Source organism: Erithacus rubecula, assembly GCF_903797595.1.
Source record: "Erithacus rubecula genome assembly, chromosome: 2".
Taxonomy (NCBI): domain Eukaryota; kingdom Metazoa; phylum Chordata; class Aves; order Passeriformes; family Muscicapidae; genus Erithacus; species Erithacus rubecula.
The window spans coordinates 101188479-101206679 of record NC_136685.1 but is presented as its reverse complement, the minus strand read 5'-3'; the positions used below and the strand labels follow the sequence as shown (position 1 = coordinate 101206679).

At 44.3% G+C, this 18201-nt stretch overlaps 1 protein-coding gene across 2 annotated transcripts; it reads left to right on the top strand.

Moving 5' to 3' along the window:
* Positions 1-1467: 1467 nt before the first annotated feature.
* DHX57 (DExH-box helicase 57) lies at positions 1468-17672 on the top strand. Of its 2 annotated transcripts, XM_079297527.1 has the most exons (24): positions 1468-1539; positions 2781-2983; positions 4216-4368; positions 4647-4811; positions 5158-5960; positions 7284-7474; positions 7609-7730; positions 7992-8187; positions 8915-9039; positions 10095-10228; positions 10994-11048; positions 11353-11549; positions 11983-12099; positions 12415-12511; positions 12827-13000; positions 13748-13948; positions 14399-14675; positions 15233-15328; positions 15427-15510; positions 15620-15757; positions 16194-16268; positions 16662-16796; positions 17124-17324; positions 17417-17672. In XM_079297527.1, the coding sequence occupies exons 2-24, from the start codon at positions 2790-2792 to the stop codon at positions 17558-17560; spliced, it is 4074 nt and encodes a 1357-aa protein (XP_079153653.1). In that variant the 5' UTR covers positions 1468-1539; positions 2781-2789; the 3' UTR covers positions 17561-17672. The 2 variants fall into 2 exon arrangements, with proteins under 2 accessions (XP_079153653.1, XP_079153654.1); XM_079297528.1 differs by lacking the exons at positions 1468-1539; positions 2781-2983 and having other exon boundaries at positions 4231-4368; positions 4652-4811.
* The last annotated feature ends 529 nt before the right edge of the window (positions 17673-18201 follow it).

The following is an 18201-nucleotide window of genomic DNA, read 5'->3' as shown; positions in this document are numbered from 1 at the left end:
CTACTACGTCTGAAGTCAAGGACTAGGGACAGAGAACACAGTATTTAATTTGTTTTGTTTGTTGTTTTTTGAGCTGGCTATTTCAGAAGCAAAACGCAAGGAAATTAACAAAATCAACTGTTGCCCTCAAGCAAAACTCAGGTGTCCTTTTGCAGTCCCTCTCTAGGAAATGAGAATAGTGTATATATGCATGAGAATAGAAGTATTTTCACTTTAAGACAAGAAAGCATCTGAGAGGCAAAATCGCATGAGATCATGCAATGCATTTCTTCTGCTGTAGAGAGCCACCTCTCCCGGAGCTGACTCTCCATCTCCTGTGGACAGGCTGCTCCCAGAGGTGGGTGCATGCAGCACTAAAGCCCTGCTGGACCAGGCATCTTTGGGTGGCATGGAGTGTGAGCCAGCAGCATTTCTATGAACCATTCTTCCCCTTCTGGGGCTGGTGGGGCAGAGAAAACCAAAATGGACCATCAGAGTGGTGGCTGTGGCCATCATCTGTAGAAGGACCCTGAGGAAACACACTCATGGCAGGTGCTGCCTGGAGGGATTGAGAGCTGTGATGATTTTTATATAGCCAAACCAGTGTGTAATTTTTTTTTTTTCCTTTTTGGGTAGTTTTATGGTAGTTTTTTGCTCTAAACTCCAACCTGGTCCAGGTTGCCTGGAGGGGTTGTGGAGTCTCCATCCATAGAGTCAAGACCCGACAGGGTCTGCTGCAGGGCAGCTGTCACGGGTGACCCTGCGTGTGCCGGGATCTGTGTGCAGAGAGACTTTCCCCAGCTCAGAGACACGGCTCTGGGGGCTCTTGTCGCTTATGGGTGAGAATACCTCACTCTGAAACTAGTACGGCTTTTAATCCCCCAAACCCGGTTTTGTAGTGAAGCTTGGAGACCTCCCAGATCACTGAGTACAGCCATTAACCCAACACCACCAGGCCCACCAAAAACCAAACCCGCCCCAAGCGCCATATACCAGGGTTAACACTTCCAAGGATGGCGATTCCCTGTGTGATTCCAATGCTTGGCCGCCCTTTCCATAAACACCTTTCCTAATACACAGTCTAAACCTTCCCTGGCACAACTTGAGGCCGTTTCCTCCCGGCCTGTCACTTGTAGCCTGGGAGAAGAGGCCGACCCCCACCCGACCAGGCTGGTCCTGTGGGGGAATTCTAGAGAGTGATAAAATCCCCCCCGAGCCTCCTTTTCTCCTGGCCGAGCTCCCTCAGTATCTTGTGGGGCTGGTGCAGCGAGCACCCACAAAGATTTTCAACCATCGTTCTCGCTTTTACGTGGCAATACGAGTGATGCTTTAAAAATCAGCATGCCCGCTGAGAAACAAACAGCCCGTGTCACTGTTACAGCCACACACACCCAGAAATTAAAAGGAGCAGCAGCTTAAAGCCGTGCGCAATTCTCACAGCGCCCGGCCCTACTTGAGGGGAGGGGATCGGAGCGGGGCGGGGCGGGCGGAGCTGCCGTGGCCCGGAAGGGAAACGCCGCGGATCCGGGCTGGGGAGTCCGAGAGGTGCCGGGCGGAGAGGTGGGAATGCTGAGGGAAAGGGGTGGTGGAGCTCCCGGGGGTGTCACGGTCCCGCGGAGAGCGGGGCTGGAGGGAAAGGGAGGGGGGCGCTCTGTGATGGTGGCTGAGGGGAGGTGGGCAGGGAGGGGATGGGGTCCGGGGAACGCGGGGCTGGGAGAGGATTGAGAGTGCCCAGACACCCGTGAGGGAGAGCGGGGAGGGTCGGAGCTGCTCCGTGCCCGGGACTCTGAGCTCTGAGCTGAGAGGCAGAGACAGAACCCTGTGTGACAGAGGCCTCGGCGCACCTGCTATGGTCTCCTTCCTCCCTCACTTTTGCCAAACTGCTCCGAGCGGGGTCAGCTCGGCTGTGAGCTCCTGTCCAGCCCCGACGACAAAAAAGGGAATTTGCTTCTTTCCAAGCCCTCGTTTGGGCTCTTGCTTGTGCGCGGCCACATCAGTTCTTGTCCTGGCTGTGGAGGTGCCAGTGCAAAGATGCAGGGAATAAAATAAACTCCGGCCGGACTCTCCTGTTCCCTGTAATAGTTTCCCATTAGTAGGAGGTGCAGCGGGAGATGTGTTCATGTTGGATGTGTTAATGGCAGCTGCTCAGCCCTAAGGGGCTGCTGTGGGAAGGGGACGCCGCTCATTCAACCCGGGCAGCTCCCTGCAGAACGGAGCCCAGTGTGAGATAACCTGAAAAAAACCATTATATCTTCGGCTTTGGCTCTTTTAGTCTCAACCCTGCAAGATGCTGAGTTAAAAAGTGGCAGGGCAGAGGCTGCTTTCTTCTGTGAAATTTCCCTTGGGGGTTTGTCCTGTGGGCTGCATGGATCCAAGAAGGTTCTGAGTGGTAGAACTGGGGTTCCTAGTTCCTACCAGCACTGCTGGTAGGCTCATGCTTTTGACAGAGAGTTTTGTCAAACTTGCAGCTTTTGGCTAAAGAATATTATTTCATATTCCTCATAATAATATTTATGTATTTATTTATAACTTCAACCATATAATTTATATATAACATAAATTATTGTAATAATAATAATAATCTTTTCTAAAGCCACAGAAGTTACTAAGCAATGTTCCAGAAGAATTTTTTTTTTTTTTTTTGCTCCAGGTGCATACAGGCACACCAACATGCAGATAATCAACAGTGGTTTGAGAGAGTGCCTTGTCATGTAGAAAAAGAAATAATGTGTGCTCTGACATACACAATGTGCTTAATCAATCACCTTCACAACTAAGAGCTGTTTTTTCCTCTCCTTCAGCAAGGAAACATGAGTTGGGCAGGGAGGAAAAGAGGAAGGCCCAACACAGGAGGAGGACGAGGAAGAGGAGGTGGTGGAAAACGAGGAGGCAGCAGTGGCCATTCAAACAAGTCTCAGCTTGGTGGAAATAGGAAATGTTCAACCAAAATCTGGGATGATGGAGATGATTTTTGTCTCTTTGAGGAACCAAGGCTAGAATCCAGGTATTTCTGTTAGTTTGGGGAGGGATTGGCATAGAGATGTCTGGGATACTTGGGGGTTGTTTGGGATACTTTTTTTGATGCTGTCATACATAGACATTTGGGCCTGGTTTTTGGACATGTTTGAATGTAGAGAAGAGTGAAAGGGTGATGAAAGTGTTTCATTATGAAGCAGTTTTTACAGGTATTTTTTGATTATTGTTTTATAAATTTTATACCTAGGAAAGTGTTTTATTTTTTTAAAGATTAGAACCTCTGATTTTCTTCTTCAGTCATAAAGTAATTTCAAGACACTTTTGGTCAGAACACACTAATAAATACAGGATATTAATATTTGTGTATTACAAAACAGAAGCTAGGCCATGGAAAATCAGCAGTTTAGAATCAGTTTAGTATTAGTTTAGTATGTTTGTATTCTGAGCCATCTAGCTTAGAAATATGTGTTTGTATTGTAGTCTGAGAATGGCTTTACCTAGCAAAGTGTTCAGTAAATAATTTTGGATGTGACATAAGATACAAAACATATATGCACATGTGTGTACAGATAAAGATACACAAATCCTGGTGTCCAAGTTTGGGACAAATTTTAGGAAAAAGACCTCTAAAGGGCCCCCTCCCCCCCTTACAATTTCTTCCTTCACCAAGCTCGGAAAGAATTTTCTTCAGGGGAAAGTGGAAAAAACTTTTTATTAACAAAATACAAAAGAAACACTTCCCAGCACAGACTCGGATTGAGATGAACTCGGCAGATCTTCGCCGGGAAGGGCAGCAGAGCTTTTTTGGCAGACTTCCAGAGGTGGTCTCCGAAGTTCAGATCCGTTTCCTCTGGAGCTGGTGCAAATCTTAGGGATGGGGCGGGGGGAAGGGAGAGGGGCAGTTTAGCCAGCTGGCGGAAAGGCAGCTGAAGCAGCGAAGGGGAGGGGGGCAGGGGGGCAGCAGAAGCAGCAGCGAGTGGCAGCAAAAAGCCCCAAAAGCCGAAAAACACCCGGCTAGATAAAACAGCCCGGGGGAGGGGCCGGCAGCTCCATGGTGGGGGGTAGGGAGAGGAGCTAGTCAAAACATAACCCATAACACCTGGTCACATATGAGTGAATCCATATGAATAATCCTTAGGTGATAGATTTATTTTGATTTTCCTGTTTTGGATTATAAGTTTGGGCCCTAACATCCCAATTCAGTCACGAACATTAGAGGTGGGCAAATAACTCATGGTTATGTCCTATTTTAATTTTCAGAGCAAGTGCCCCTGCCAGAAGAGGAGGGCACATGAAGCAGAGACCTGAAGCAAAAATGCCTCTGCAGACCATACACATGACATCAGAAAACCAGAGAAGAGTGAAAGAACTTCTTCAAGAGCTGCAAGGGCAGGAGCTGGCTCCTGAATCAGAGTTAGTTTAAATGGAGACACTGCCTCCAGCTTTTCTACATGAGCATGCTTTAGCCAGCATACTGTTAGAAATGGAAACAGTATTTTTTTCCTTAACTTTTAGTTGTATCTCAAATCTTATGATTTTGATTCTGCTTTGTTCTTCTACAATATTAACTCTGGGAAAGGGATGGCCAAATCTTCCATTTAAATGAAGGATTTGAAGCTGCAGAGGCAGAGTTTTATGTATATCAACAGTTCAACTTTGTTTCATTTTAACTTGATAACTCTTTTTATCAGTGTAGCTGGAGGAGAAGATGACGAGCCCGATTACCTTCATGATGAACAGTGCTGGTCAACAGAGCAGGAAGCTTCTGATGTAATGCCAAGGTTGTCTGCTGAGCCAGCTGAGCACAGAATTGTAGACAGTGAAGTGTCTTCATTTGCTGTGCACAAACTCTCCAGGTGATGCTTTTTAGTGAATAATTTGTGTCATGAAGAGATAGATTACTGGTCTCAGTACTCTGTCAGCCCTCCCTGCAGGTGTTCTTCACCCGTTTTGCTCAGACATGGATATTTATTCAATACTTTTGCTTTGTTTGGGAGCATTTTATGTGTGACCGCTTTTTCTGAAGAGTTTAATTTCTGTAGTTGTGTGGGGAAATCTAACCCTGAAACTATTAAGTGCTACATTCTGAGGTGTGAGGCAGTGCCTTGCATGCTCCCTTACTGTGAGCCTCATCGAGCAGATCTGTGGTTATTTTGTTTCATAAGAGCCTCTAACTCACCTGTTTTCTCTGTTTTGGTGCAGGTATGGTTTTGACTGTGAGCGTTGTAGGGCAGTGCTGAGATCCTGTAATGGTAATATTGGGGCATCATTGGAGTATTTGCTATTGCAGTGCTTCTCTGAAAGGTTTGGAGAGAAGATGCAGGTTTCTGCAGCAGCTGCTGAAGCCAGTCAAGAGGAATGTTTAGAGCAGAGACAAGAAGAAGCTTTTGCCCTCTGGTCAATTTATGGAGAAAAATTTGTAGAAAGGATTAAAAATCATGTTTGGACTTTTAGTTTGGAATTGGACTACCTAGCCCACAGACTCAGAAAATCTAAACAAAACACTACAAAGGATGCAGCAAAAAAGACTTCAAATGAAATATGTAAATTTTACTGCCAAGGAGGCTGCAGGTTTGGTTCAAAATGCAGATTTAGACATGAGTTCCCTCCAAACCATCCACTAAATGCTTCCAAGAACTTTGTGGACGATGCTCATCTCAGACATAGTGATGGTCCCGTATATGAACTTGAAATAAGATTTCCTGATGAGAACAAGTATCCTCTTCAGGCACCTCTTGTGGCATTTTACACCACTGACGAGAATCTGCCTCTTGCTTGTCGCCTGCACATCGCTGAATTCCTCTTTGGGAAGGCCTTGGCAGCTGCAGAGTCTCATGAGCCAGTGGTGTACACCTTGGTGACTTGCTTAGAAGATGAACACGAGATCAGTGAGCTACTGAGCAATACTCAGCACAAGTTCAGTGTTCCTCCCGTGTCCCTGCTGGCAGCACCTCCTGTAGGGCCACAGAGAGAGAGTGCACCTGCTTCAAATCAACAAGCTGAAGGTACACTAAATCTCCTTTATGGTTTCAGGGCTAAGAACACTCAGAAAGATTTAAAAGAGAAAAGAGAGACAAGGCAGAGCCCCCAGTTCAGCCATCTGTTCCAAATCTATTTCTGGAGATAAAAGTCATGTGGTGAGCCAGATCCGTGATCTGTCTGTGCCTCAGGAAGTTCTTTCTGTAATCAAGTTGCAGCAGAGAGGTTTTGTGTGCGGAGTTCAAGGAGCACAGAGTTTGGTTTGGCAGAGTGAGTGATGCCCATTGCCACACAATTCTTGGAAAGCACTGGGAGGTGTGAGCTCACCAGAATAGACCAGTAAAGTGCTTGGAAGGGAACAGGGAAGGTTGTTTGCAAACTTTGCTGCATCTGCGACTCATCAGTTCAGAAACCTCTTTTTTTTAGATCACTTAAAATTACCAACAGCCCCTCAAAATTTACTTACAAAGGTGGATTTAAGGCTGAGCAAATGTGTCAAGTGGTTATAGAATTGTTGTTCAAGATACAATCCCTTTCTATTTATACTGGTGCAAACAAGTTGATTTCACAGGGGGAGAGTTGAGGTTGTGTCACTTGTGGCAGGGGGACTTTTGAGCTCTCAATTCCAAAACTATTTTTATCTAAGGCAAGCTTTTTTCGGGACAGTTTTCAAGATTACTGACACACTGTGTTTTTGCTACAGTAAGACAAACTTCAATTTTTTAAACACCTCTGCAAAAAGACAGCTTTGTTCCAAGCTGAGATTCCAAAAATTTTTCTTTAGTTAGAAAATATTCCTTATGCTATAAAGTACCTTTTTTTTGTGAAAGTAGCCTTAAAACTTTCAAGGGCTGGCTGGCAGTCTAAGCGAATCCTGCTTCAGTTGATAGGCAAAGGGACTGAAGTGCCTGGGCCCATTTCAACTTTGGTTTAAAAGTACTTGGCTTAACAATTAATTAATTACAACTATGGTAATATATAAGCTGGTGCTACCATCACATCATTTTGTGCTGCACAGAAGTGGTTGTGTATTGGAAAGGTGAGCTGAGGCACATGGAAAACGTTCAGGAAGGCAAACCACTTAATCATCCTGGCTCCCTGTGTGGCCACCCAGCCCCTGGTGCAGGGACAGGTGGGATGGGGCTGGAGAAGCTATGGGTGATTTGGTGAGGTGAGGGGAGGTTTGCTCGTGGTTTTGAACTAAATGCATGTCAGAAGCCATCCTGCAGACCCTCATGGCCAGTCTAACAAGGTTCTTTGTTGGGAATGCTGCTGGAACATGTCTCTCTTTCCTGCACTGCCCATTCCTTAGTAATAGCAGTATTTAAATGTAGACTCTCTGTCTCTAGCCTCAATAGTGTCAGAGCCTCAGGAAGAAGCGGTGGTGGCAGAAGAGGAAGAGGAGGAAGAAGAGCCTGGACAAGTTGTTGTGGAGAGTTATGTGAACTTGAAGAAGAAGCTTTCCAAAAAATATGATGTGCAGGCAAAGTCTCTGTATAACGAAAATGTTAAAATTTGCACACAGTTTCGACAGAAAAAGGTACAATGTGCAGAACATAGTTTTGTTGCTTACTTTAGAGAAATAGATATTTAAGAGACAGGCTGTTGTTTCAGATGGTTCTGTTCCATCCCAGTGGTGTTCTTACTGCTCTGCTGTCTGTTTTTGTCCATCAGTCTTTCAGGCACTTCCAGTCCATGCTGTATGAAAGACAGAAGCTCCCTGCATGGCAAGAGAGAGAAAACATTCTGGGTTTGCTTGAGAGTCACCAAGTTCTTGTTGTGAGTGGCATGACAGGGTAAGAGTGTGATTGCACATACAGACTTTATGTATCAAAGTATATACAGAATAACATGAAACCTGGTCCATGTTCTGGAAAGGTTGGGGTGGTGGCTCATCTGTGACCAGTGTGACCAGTGACAGCAGTCCTAGGTGAACTTCATGTGAAGGATCACTCTAATGAAACAAAGCAGATTTCCAGTGGAATGCCATCATTTTATGTGGGTGAAAGGTGTTGGACTTGTGAGGTTTTTCATTAATTCCTGATTTTGTTGTGCAGATGTGGGAAAACCACTCAGATTCCTCAGTTTATCTTGGATGCTTCATTGCAAGGATGTCCAAGCAGAGTTGCAAACATCATCTGCACTCAGCCTCGCAGGATCTCTGCCATTTCCGTGGCTGAACGTGTAGCCAAGGAAAGAACAGAAAGGATTGGACTCACTGTTGGATACCAGATCCGTCTGGAAAGTGTAAAGGTACCTGTGCTTTGCTTGCTGGTTTTCATTTACTCCTATTAAAATGTGCTTAGTGCTTCTCTAGTGTACAGAATCTCTGCCCTGTACGTGCCATGCAGTGAGATAAGCAAGTTTGTATCATCTGTATTTCATAAAATATTATGAAGCATGTTCTGTATTTTATTTCATCTCAGGTTGCACAGTTCATTTTTCAGAATGCGAGTGCAGTGCTGTGTCTTGCAGGTTTGCTTGCTGTTTAGTGAGGTGAAGGGGTTTGAGAGTGTGAGTAATCCTGCTGTCCTTTGGAAGGCTACTGGCTGTTTTTCTGCCTTTTGTCATTCCCATGTGTCTCCCAAGTGGAGACTGAAGGTACAGCTACAGCCAGACAGAAACTGCTGTGTTGGAAGTGAAGTTTCATCTGTGTTGCAGCTGATTGCTTTTTCCAAGAAGTATGCTAAAAAAGAGACTCACCGAATCTTTCTAGGAAGAGAGATCTGAGTTGTTTGTCAGAAAACAATATCCACAGGAAAAGCAGTTCATATTTTCTGATAGGTAGCAATTCTCCTTGGTAAAGAATCAGGTGTTGTCAGTGTCCGTCAAGAAATTAAAATCCATCTCCAGCAGGACTTACTCCCTCTCAGTCAAAGCTGGCACTGAGCTGAAACAAATGCTTTAGAGCAGCAGATATTCTCTTTGCACTATGTTAATTTGCCCAGAGTCAACTGAATGCTTTGTCTTATCCTTCAAGTCCTCAGCTACCAGGCTGTTGTACTGCACTACTGGTGTGCTGTTGAGAAGGCTGGAAGGAGATCTGACTTTGCAGGGAGTCACTCATGTTATTGTTGATGAAGTTCATGAAAGAACAGAAGAAAGGTAAATAATCTCTTATCCTGTAAGCAAAATGAAGAAACAGCATTAGTAGGATAAGGTGCAATATCTGGTCCTGTGGCATTAATATGGGATGGAGGAAGGAGTCTGGGTTTAGGTTCTTGTCTTTGGGCAGTAGGAAATTGTGCTCCAGCAGCTTGTGAGAGAGCACATCTCTCATAAATTGCTGTGCCTCCAGTGTGCCCTCACATTGCAGCAGTGTTGCAAAGAGGTTTTGGATGGGGCTGGAGGGTTAAATAATTTTTTAACAGAGCTGTCTGTTTCTTATGGTTTAATTCTTCACCTGCCTTTCGGGGAATTTTTTTCTCCTGATGCAAGTTTCAACAGAGCAAGGGACAAAAGCTCACATTTCCTTCCAGTCTGTAGATTTTACTTGACAGTCTCATGCCATCCTGCTCTAGCCTTCTGCAGTTTTACCACACTTACCTGCTGATTACATGCATAAGATAATATCTGTCAGTATCTCTGTAAATTAAGTGGCAAGCATCCTTTTCTTTTTCCTTGTCAAACACTGCAGTGCAGTGGGTTTCTAGGAGGCTTTGTCTCTTACCCATTATTCTGTGGCTCAGGTGGTATTTTAGCCACTTAAAAGGGCTTGTGTCTCTCTTCCCTTCTTATTTAAAATAACCTCAAGCTAGTATTCTAGTCATAGCCACAAAAGCTATAGATATATAGGGAAAAATACAATGAACAGGGAAGAGTGGTAAGTTTGAGTAACTCTTCCAGTACAGAAGAGGAGCAGAAAGTAACATCTGTTACTTTGAGTTAATTTCTAATCTGATGTTCTTGTGTTGTCATTAATATAAGTAATTTAGAAAACTTGTTGTTTAAATGGTTTTGCTAAGTAATCCTGACACTCCAGTAAGGGACAACCAGAGAAGAGTCAGATTTGCAGATGGCCTTTCACTAGGCCATTCCAACAAGCTCATATTTCTGTGATGGTGTTGCTGTGCTGTTGGAAAACACCAGGAAAGTGGAGAACAGTACTCTGAAAGTTAACACTGAAGACATTCAAATGTTCTTTTGCCTGTTTTCTTCAGTGACTTCCTGCTGCTGGTTTTGAAGGATATAATGGTTCAGAGGCCAGACCTGCGCATTATACTGATGAGTGCCACCCTGAATGCTGAGCTGTTCTCTCAGTACTTCCACTCCTGTCCAATCATTAACATTCCAGGTGAAAACCATTCATTTTATTACCATTCATTGTTTTAGGGATTTGTTTTCACTATTTCTTCTTGCAAAGTGTTTCTCGATTCAAGATGAGGATGTATACAAGAAATAGGATGCTGAAGACTTAGAGGAAGTGAATGATGAGGTTTAGGAGAGAAAGGACTTGGAAATGTTGACATTTTTGTGCTGTCTGTGTACCAGCAGAATTTCCCTCCTCAGAAGACAATGATTATGTGGTGTGTGCATTACATGGTTCCCTGGGTTAATTTTACCATAGCTGACAACTCTTCTGTGTCCTTGAGGAGAGGATCAGTGAGAGGATCCAGCTGGATGTGCAGCCAATTGTGCCTTTTAAATTCCTGATTTATGCCATGGAGCAGGAGAGGAACATGGGTGTGTTCCCCATAAGTGTATCAGCCCTTCTCTGCCTGTGTGAGTGCATTGTGCATGCTGCCATGGAGACCTAGATTGGTTTGGCCTGAAAGGGATCTTAGAGGTGATCTAGTTCCACCCCCTGCCATGGGCAGGGATGCCCTTCCACTGGACCAGGTTGCTCAAAGCCCCATCCAACCTGGCCTTGAACACTCATGCTTGGAAGACACCCACTGTTTATCCTAGTCAGAAATTGCACTGAAGAGTGCAGTGCAGATGAGAGCTGTGAAGCCAGTGTATGCCATAATAACCTGTATAAATTTACAATAATCTTTGGTCTTTTTCTTCTTTTCTCCATGCTGTCTGTAGTTGTATTTATTCTCATGTTTTCTTTGAGGTCGAACGTTTCCTGTGGACCAGTTTTTTCTGGAAGATGTGATTGCAATGACAAGGTGTGAAATTGACACATTCTCAGATGCATTTGAGTGGTGAGGTTGAAGTTGCACTTTTGACCTTGAGACTGCAATAATTCTATGCATTTGTTTAAAAATTTATTTAAATCTTCTCAGATCTCCCCCATCACCTGCACTCTGGGAGCTCTAGTAAAGCACCTTGACCTTCATTTTATCTGTGGTTTATACAAAGTTCCTCTCAGACTTACAAAAAATATTTTGGATACCCTGTCTCTGTAGTTAATTATTAGCAGGAGACTGCTGGGCTTCTTTCCACATCACCAAATGTTCTTCTACTGTCCAGGTATGTTTTAGAGGGCAGCAGTCCCTACAGGAGGAAGGTAAAGCAAGAACAGAATGAGAGACACAAAAGAACTGCATTTGAAGAAGTAGAGGAAGACCTGAGGCGTGCTGGCCTTCTGGAAACCACTGACACAGTGGTCAGAGATTCAGATCCAGACCAGAAATTAACTCTGAAGCAGCTCCTTACACGATATAAAGGTGAGCTCCTTAAATTTAGTAAATTGGCACACAGACAATGTGGGATATTATCACTGGAAGCTGAATGCTTATCTATAATTCTAAGTTTTGCACTTGTGAAGTTCTAGATGAGAAGCTTCCTGCCAGTTTAAAAAAATAAAAGAGAACCTATTGTTCTCTTCAACTACAGCAAACATCTTGGCTGAAACTACTTAGCATCTGAAAATTTTCAGCTGCTGTCTATTTCCATCCCTTTTCAGATGCCTTGTTAGTTCCACTTTGCTCTCTGTATTTGTTCTTGCTGAAGCAGCTTTGCTTGAGGCAAAGCATGGATCTGCCCTCTTCAAGTCTAGGCCAGGTGCTCTTTAAACAAAGCTGTAACTGGTCCCATGCATCTACAGATGTATTTTACAAGACATGGATTTACTGCATGTTTTGTTTCTTTTTTTCCCAGGGGTCAACAAAGCAGTGTTGAAAACAATGTCAGTCATGGACTTGGACAAAGTTAATCTGGAATTAATTGAAGCCTTGCTGGAATGGATAGTTGCTGGCAGACATTCATACCCCCCAGGTAATTTCATTGTCCTTGGGAAATAAACAAAAGAAGATTCTTGGGAGCTTCTTGGACAGCCCAACACTAATGATTTACATGCAGAGTTTTTATAGCTACTGACTATTTTTGAAAAAAAAAATTTTAGTTGAATTACAAAGCTTGTGATATACATGGGAGAGGGGAAGGTGAGAAAATTGTCTACTTTGAAAATTGTCTACTTGTAAGGACTGTTACATCTTGTGTGGGGGTTTTTTGGTACAATAATTGCACATTAATGAAATATTGTGCTGTCCTTTTTGTTGACTGTTTTTTTTTTTTTATCTACATATATAGGTGCTGTGTTGATATTTTTGCCTGGCCTAGCAGAAATCAAGATGCTTTATGAGCAACTTCAGACTAATGCTCTTTTTAATAACAGGCACAGCAAGAGGTGAGGCAGAAAAGCTCCAAAACAGTCATCTTTACCCATAAATAGTCATTTCCTGCACAAAGCCAGTCTTTATCCAGGGATAAATAAGCTTTATAAATATCAGGGTAGTAAGTCATGATCCAGACTGAAATCTCAGCCCTTGATTTGTATCAGAGTGTTTGCTGAGTTACATTCAGCTGTGGTTGTATTTGGCCTTGGATGGTTACAAGAAGTGACACTGATAGTCTCTAATGAGGCAAATGTGTGTGCAGGCAGATATTCCCCAGAAGGAAAGGCTGGAGATGCCCTGAGCATGTTGTTCTGTTGTCCTTGCAGATGTGTGGTTTATCCACTTCATTCCTCACTGTCCAGTGAAGAGCAGCAGTCTGTGTTCCTCAGGCCTCCTGCAGGAGTTACCAAAATTATCATCTCTACCAACATTGCAGAGACATCTGTCACCATCGATGATGTGGTCTACGTGATTGACTCTGGAAAAATGAAAGAGAAAAGGTACTGGCATCCATTCCTCAGGGTTTTGTAAACTGTTTTAAGCCTTGAGTTTTCCAAAGAGCTGGGAAAACCTGGAAGGAAACTTGGGCTGTAGAAAGCTACCATGAGGTGTAGAAAGCCAATCTAAACTCAGTTCCAAGTGCAAGAGTGGGAATTGTATCCATACAGAAGTTGGCAGAATCTGTGGTAAAATGAAGTGGTAAAATGGCTTCAGTCTGAAAGAGGGCAGGTTTAGACTGGATATTAGGAAGAAATTCTTTACTATGGTAAGGCACTGGCACTGATTTTCCAGAGAAGCTGTGACTGCCCCATCCCTGGAAAGGTTTAAGGCCATGCTGGACAGGGCTCTGAGCAGCTTAGTCTGGTGGAACCTTGAGGAGAGAAGACTCTGCACAATGTGAATCAAGCAAAAGCTGTTTGTTTGCTTCTAAGCATTGTTTATATTGATTTCTTATCTTGGATTACAAAGTCACGCATTATTTGATTGGTAGCATGTATTGCACACAAGGCAAACACGTGTCTCTTTCTTCATCTAAGCAACTTTCTGCTTCTTTCTTCTTGCACTGTCAACTTTTTTACCCACAGAGATGACCTTATTCAGAAGGTTTTTTCCTGTAAATATGATCCTACAGAACCTGTTCCTGCATGTACAGGGGGAAGTTGGAATTGGATGATCTTTTAGATCCCTTCCAAGCCAAACCATTATGTGGCTCTGTGAATACAAGCCTGTCTATTGCTCTCCTGTAGATATGACCCAAGCAAAGGAATGGAAAGTCTGGAGGACACCTTTGTGTCCAAGGCCAGCGCTCTGCAGAGGAAAGGGCGGGCAGGACGTGTGGCCTCGGGCGTCTGCTTCCATCTCTTCAGCAGCCACCACTACAACCACCAGCTTGTAAAACAGCAACTACCAGAAATACAGAGGGTGCCCTTGGAGCAGCTCTGTCTGAGGTGAGCTGTCGTGTTTCTTGGAAAAGCCAGTGTGCAGAATGTCCTTCCTGTGCTGCAGGGAGCACCTGCCACAACACGCACCAAGCACCATCTTCATGCGAATGTTAAAGGAAGAGGTCCTCCTGTCCCTGCTGCACACTGTGCACCTCTTTGGACTGAAAGGAAACAAAGCAGCACAAATTACAGTTCTGCAGTAAAAGCTTTATTTCAAACCTTAGTGTGCTAAATGGAAATCTGTTCTTACAGACTCACTACTCCACATTGCTCCGACTTCAGCTTTGTGTTACAGGCCCTCTGCTAGGGAGTGTGCTTGTGAAAGCATGGTTTTGGTCAGCTTTTTTCATTCTGTTTTTTACAAAAGCTTGCTTTTTTTATCCTGTGTATGGAACTAAGCTGCTTTTTTTTCTTTCTTTCTTTTTTCTTTTTAACTTTCCCTCCCCTCCTCTTAAGAATTAAGATCCTGGAGATGTTTTCTGAGCAGAGTCTTCATTCTGTCTTATCACGACTGATCGAGCCCCCTAGGACAGAGTCTTTGCAGGCATCAAAGGTGCGACTGCGGGACCTGGGGGCGTTAACTGCTGATGAGAAGCTCACCCCTCTGGGATACCACTTGGCTTCTCTGCCTGTGGATGTCAGGATTGGCAAACTGATGCTGTTTGGCACCATCTTCCGCTGCCTGGATCCCGCGCTGACCATAGCAGCCAGCTTGGCCTTTAAGTCACCGTTTGTAAGTATTCTTAACCCAAGGACTGTGTTTTTGTGCGGCAGCAAAATGTTGTTGTGACTTGCAACACATGACACTTGAGTGTTTTAATTCTTCTTTTCAACCTGCGTTGTTTTTGTGTTAATGCAGTGCTTGTTAAAACAGTCCAGTTATAAGCAGAAGTTCTAAACCGTGTGGTAGCAGCAAGAGTGGTATTTATATTCAGTACAAACAGTGAATATTATTTTTTATTTGTAGCTAGGAAGTGGGCACATTTTGTCTGAATTTGGTGGGAAAATTACTGGTAATATAAATTGTGAAACAGTGATAATGATGGAACTGACATATCTGAGCTGTGAATGCAGAGGTCAGTTTGGATCTCGGTGTCTTCACTGTCACCTTGGCTTTTTAAATTAGGTGCTCTTTTGAATGCCTCATATTTTCTGTAATCTATAGGAAAAATTTGCATTCTGGCCTGTGAGCTGCTGTGAAAATACCAAAGAGAATGTGGCATATAGCTCTACAATGGCTTGTCCAAGTGGTGAGGGGAAGAACACACTAACCTGTTACTGCCTGTCTAGGTGTCACCATGGGATAAAAGGGAAGAAGCAAACAAAAAGAAGCTGGAGTTTGCAGTAGGAAAGAGTGACTACCTGGCTCTTCTCCAGGCCTATAAGGTGAATTAAAACACAGTCATCTCTCTTGGGGTTTTGTGATGTGTTTGAAATTCAAGCAGAAATGTTTTATTAAAACATCCTCCCATCCTCTCAATCAGGGATGGCGTTTAAGTATCAAAGAGGGCTCTCAAGCAAGCTACAATTACTGCAGGGAGAACTTCCTGTCAGGAAGAGTTCTTCAGGTAAGTCAGTGTTTGTCGCCTGGCACAGGGACTGCAGAATCCTAGTGACAGAAAGGAGCCACTGGGGCAGACTCTTCTGGCAGCTGTCGCAGCGCTCTGTCTGTTGCAGGAAATTGCCAGCCTGAAGAGGCAGTTTGCAGAGCTGCTTTCTGACATTGGCTTTGTGAAGGAGGGATTGAGAGCCAGAGATATTGAGAAGAAGTGGTCCCAAGGAGGCGATGGTGTGTTGGATGCCACAGGAGAGGAGGTAATTCACACCATTTGATCAGAGCTTCAAAATGCTGCTGCAGTTTTTCATGTGGGCAGTCTTCAGAATGGCTGGGGCCAGAGATGTCCTGAGGTTACATGATAATCAGGATTTGGTAGTTGGTAGGATTTTTTGTGTTTTGGGACAACTTGTGCTTGCTTTCTCTAGGGTGCAAGCCACTTTGGCCAGCACTTTCCTGGTGCCCAGCTGAATTTTCTCTGACATCCAGCTACAATTTGTTCCATTGATAGTGGGGGAAAACACAGCCCACATCCAGCCTGAGGCTGCAGGAGCAATGACTTCTCCTCCTCTATCAAGCACAAGAGAGCAGATATAAAAGTGAACCAGTTTCAGGAATTCAGCCATTCCTGGAGCAGGGCTTTATCTTTACACTCTGAACTGTAGGATCCTTAATGGTCCCCTGTTGATTTCACAGGCAAATTCGAATGCAGAGAACATCAAGCTGATCTCAGCTATGTTGTGTGCTGCACTGTATCCCAATGTTGTCCAGGTAAAAGAATGCTTTTCCATTTTTTTATTTTCTAGCATATCCACACAGTCTGCTTTCATTTGGGCTCAGTGTGGCAGGCTTGAGCTTGGCTTGGGTTTCCAAAGTTTGCTGCTTGTTGTGTCAGAGACTGGAGCAGAGCTCCAGTTTGTATTGCTGCTGTTCTTACAGGCTGATTGCAGTGTCACACAGAGGCCAGCTGCAAATGTTAAGAAACCATTTAAAATTACATCTTTTTAGAATGCTGAGTTTACAAAGGAAGTCAGGGTTAGACAGTACCTGGCGTGTAATACCTGTCTCCAGTGACTTGATATGTTGCTACTACAGAATTTGTTTTTGAAAAACTTAAAAGGTTTTCTGGTGCAGATTTTTATAACAGTTTTTCTTACCATACAGGTGAAAAAGCCAGAGGGTAAATACCAAAGGACCAGTACAGGAGCAGTCAAAATGCAACCAAAAGCAGAAGAGCTGAAGTTTGTTACTAAAAATGATGGTTATGTTCATATTCATCCTTCATCTGTGAATTACCAGGTCAGGATGCTTTTTTTCTGCAAAGCATGCTGGTTTTTATAAAAGAAATCACCTTTGCTTGAATATTTAATATTACAGTGAGGCTCCCTGTTGATGTTTAAAATAAAAAAATCTTAATGATTGCACAATCCTGTGCTAGGATTATAAATAAAGGTGCATTCCTGAGTTAGGAGTGTCCTCCTGGGCACAGAGTTAAACCACACAGTTGTTGGTAGCTGTTATGGGTCAGGGAGGGTCTGTCAGTGCTGCAGGTGCACTTTCAGGCAGTAGAAGAGGCAGAGGCAGGAGGAGCAGTGTCACTGACCCGGCTGTGTGTCCCTGTCCCAGACCAGGCACTTTGAGAGCCCGTACCTGGTGTACCACGAGAAGATCAAGACGAGCCGCGTGTTCATCCGCGACTGCAGCATGGTGTCTGTATACCCGCTGGTGCTGCTGGGTGGCGGCCAGGTGCACATCCAGCTGCTCAAGGGCGACTTCGTCATTTCCCTGGATGACGGCTGGATACGCTTTGTGGCTGCCTCCCACCAGGTGAGGAGCAGGAGGGGCTGTGCTGGGGGAGCAGCCAGAGCTGAGTGGGGATGGGTCTGAGCCTTGTCTCTGTGTTTCACCACCTGTGTTAGGTGGCTGAGCTGGTGAAGGAGCTGCGCTGTGAGCTGGACCAGCTGCTGCAGGATAAAATCAAGAATCCCAGCATGGATTTGTGCATGTGCCCCCGTGGCTCTCGGATCATTGGGATGATTGTCAAGCTTGTGACCACACAGTGACATCAGAACAGCTTTCTGTAAAGAATCACCCTTGGCCCCTGCCTGAGAACAGACCAAGTAACATCAGTGTCCTGATGTATTTATTGGGTCAAAATGTGTCACTGAACTTGGGAAGAAAGTTTTGGTGGGTTTTTTTTTTTTTTTTTTTGCTTGCTTGCTTGTTGAAATTAAGGTGGCTTACAGTAGTCTCTGAGAACTGGGAAAATGGCAACTCTTCCAGAAGGAATAGAAACCTGAGTGTTTTTTAATGGGACTGTACCTTCTGGTCACATGAACAGCTGGTAATCAGCTGTTTCTGGTAATAGTCATGGCTGCAGACAGCATGTGGCATGGGGAGCTGCTCCCAAATTGGTTTAAACTCACTTCTCTGTTTTGACCAAGACTTTATGAGGCAGTTTTGGCAATCAGGGATTCTCTGTTTACAGTTCAACTCAAAGCCCTTGCACAAGTGAGCAAGAGGTTTGATTGACATGAAGAGGTTCTGAAATTCAGACGATGGCCTGGGGTGAGATGTACTGGATCAGTCAGTGTGGTGTTAGAGCAGTGCAGGTTGCTCTGGAGACAAGGTAAAACTCCAGGACTGCATGGATGGACATTTTCCCTGAGAGAGGCTATTCCAGTTCTTCCTGCACTGGGAAGTA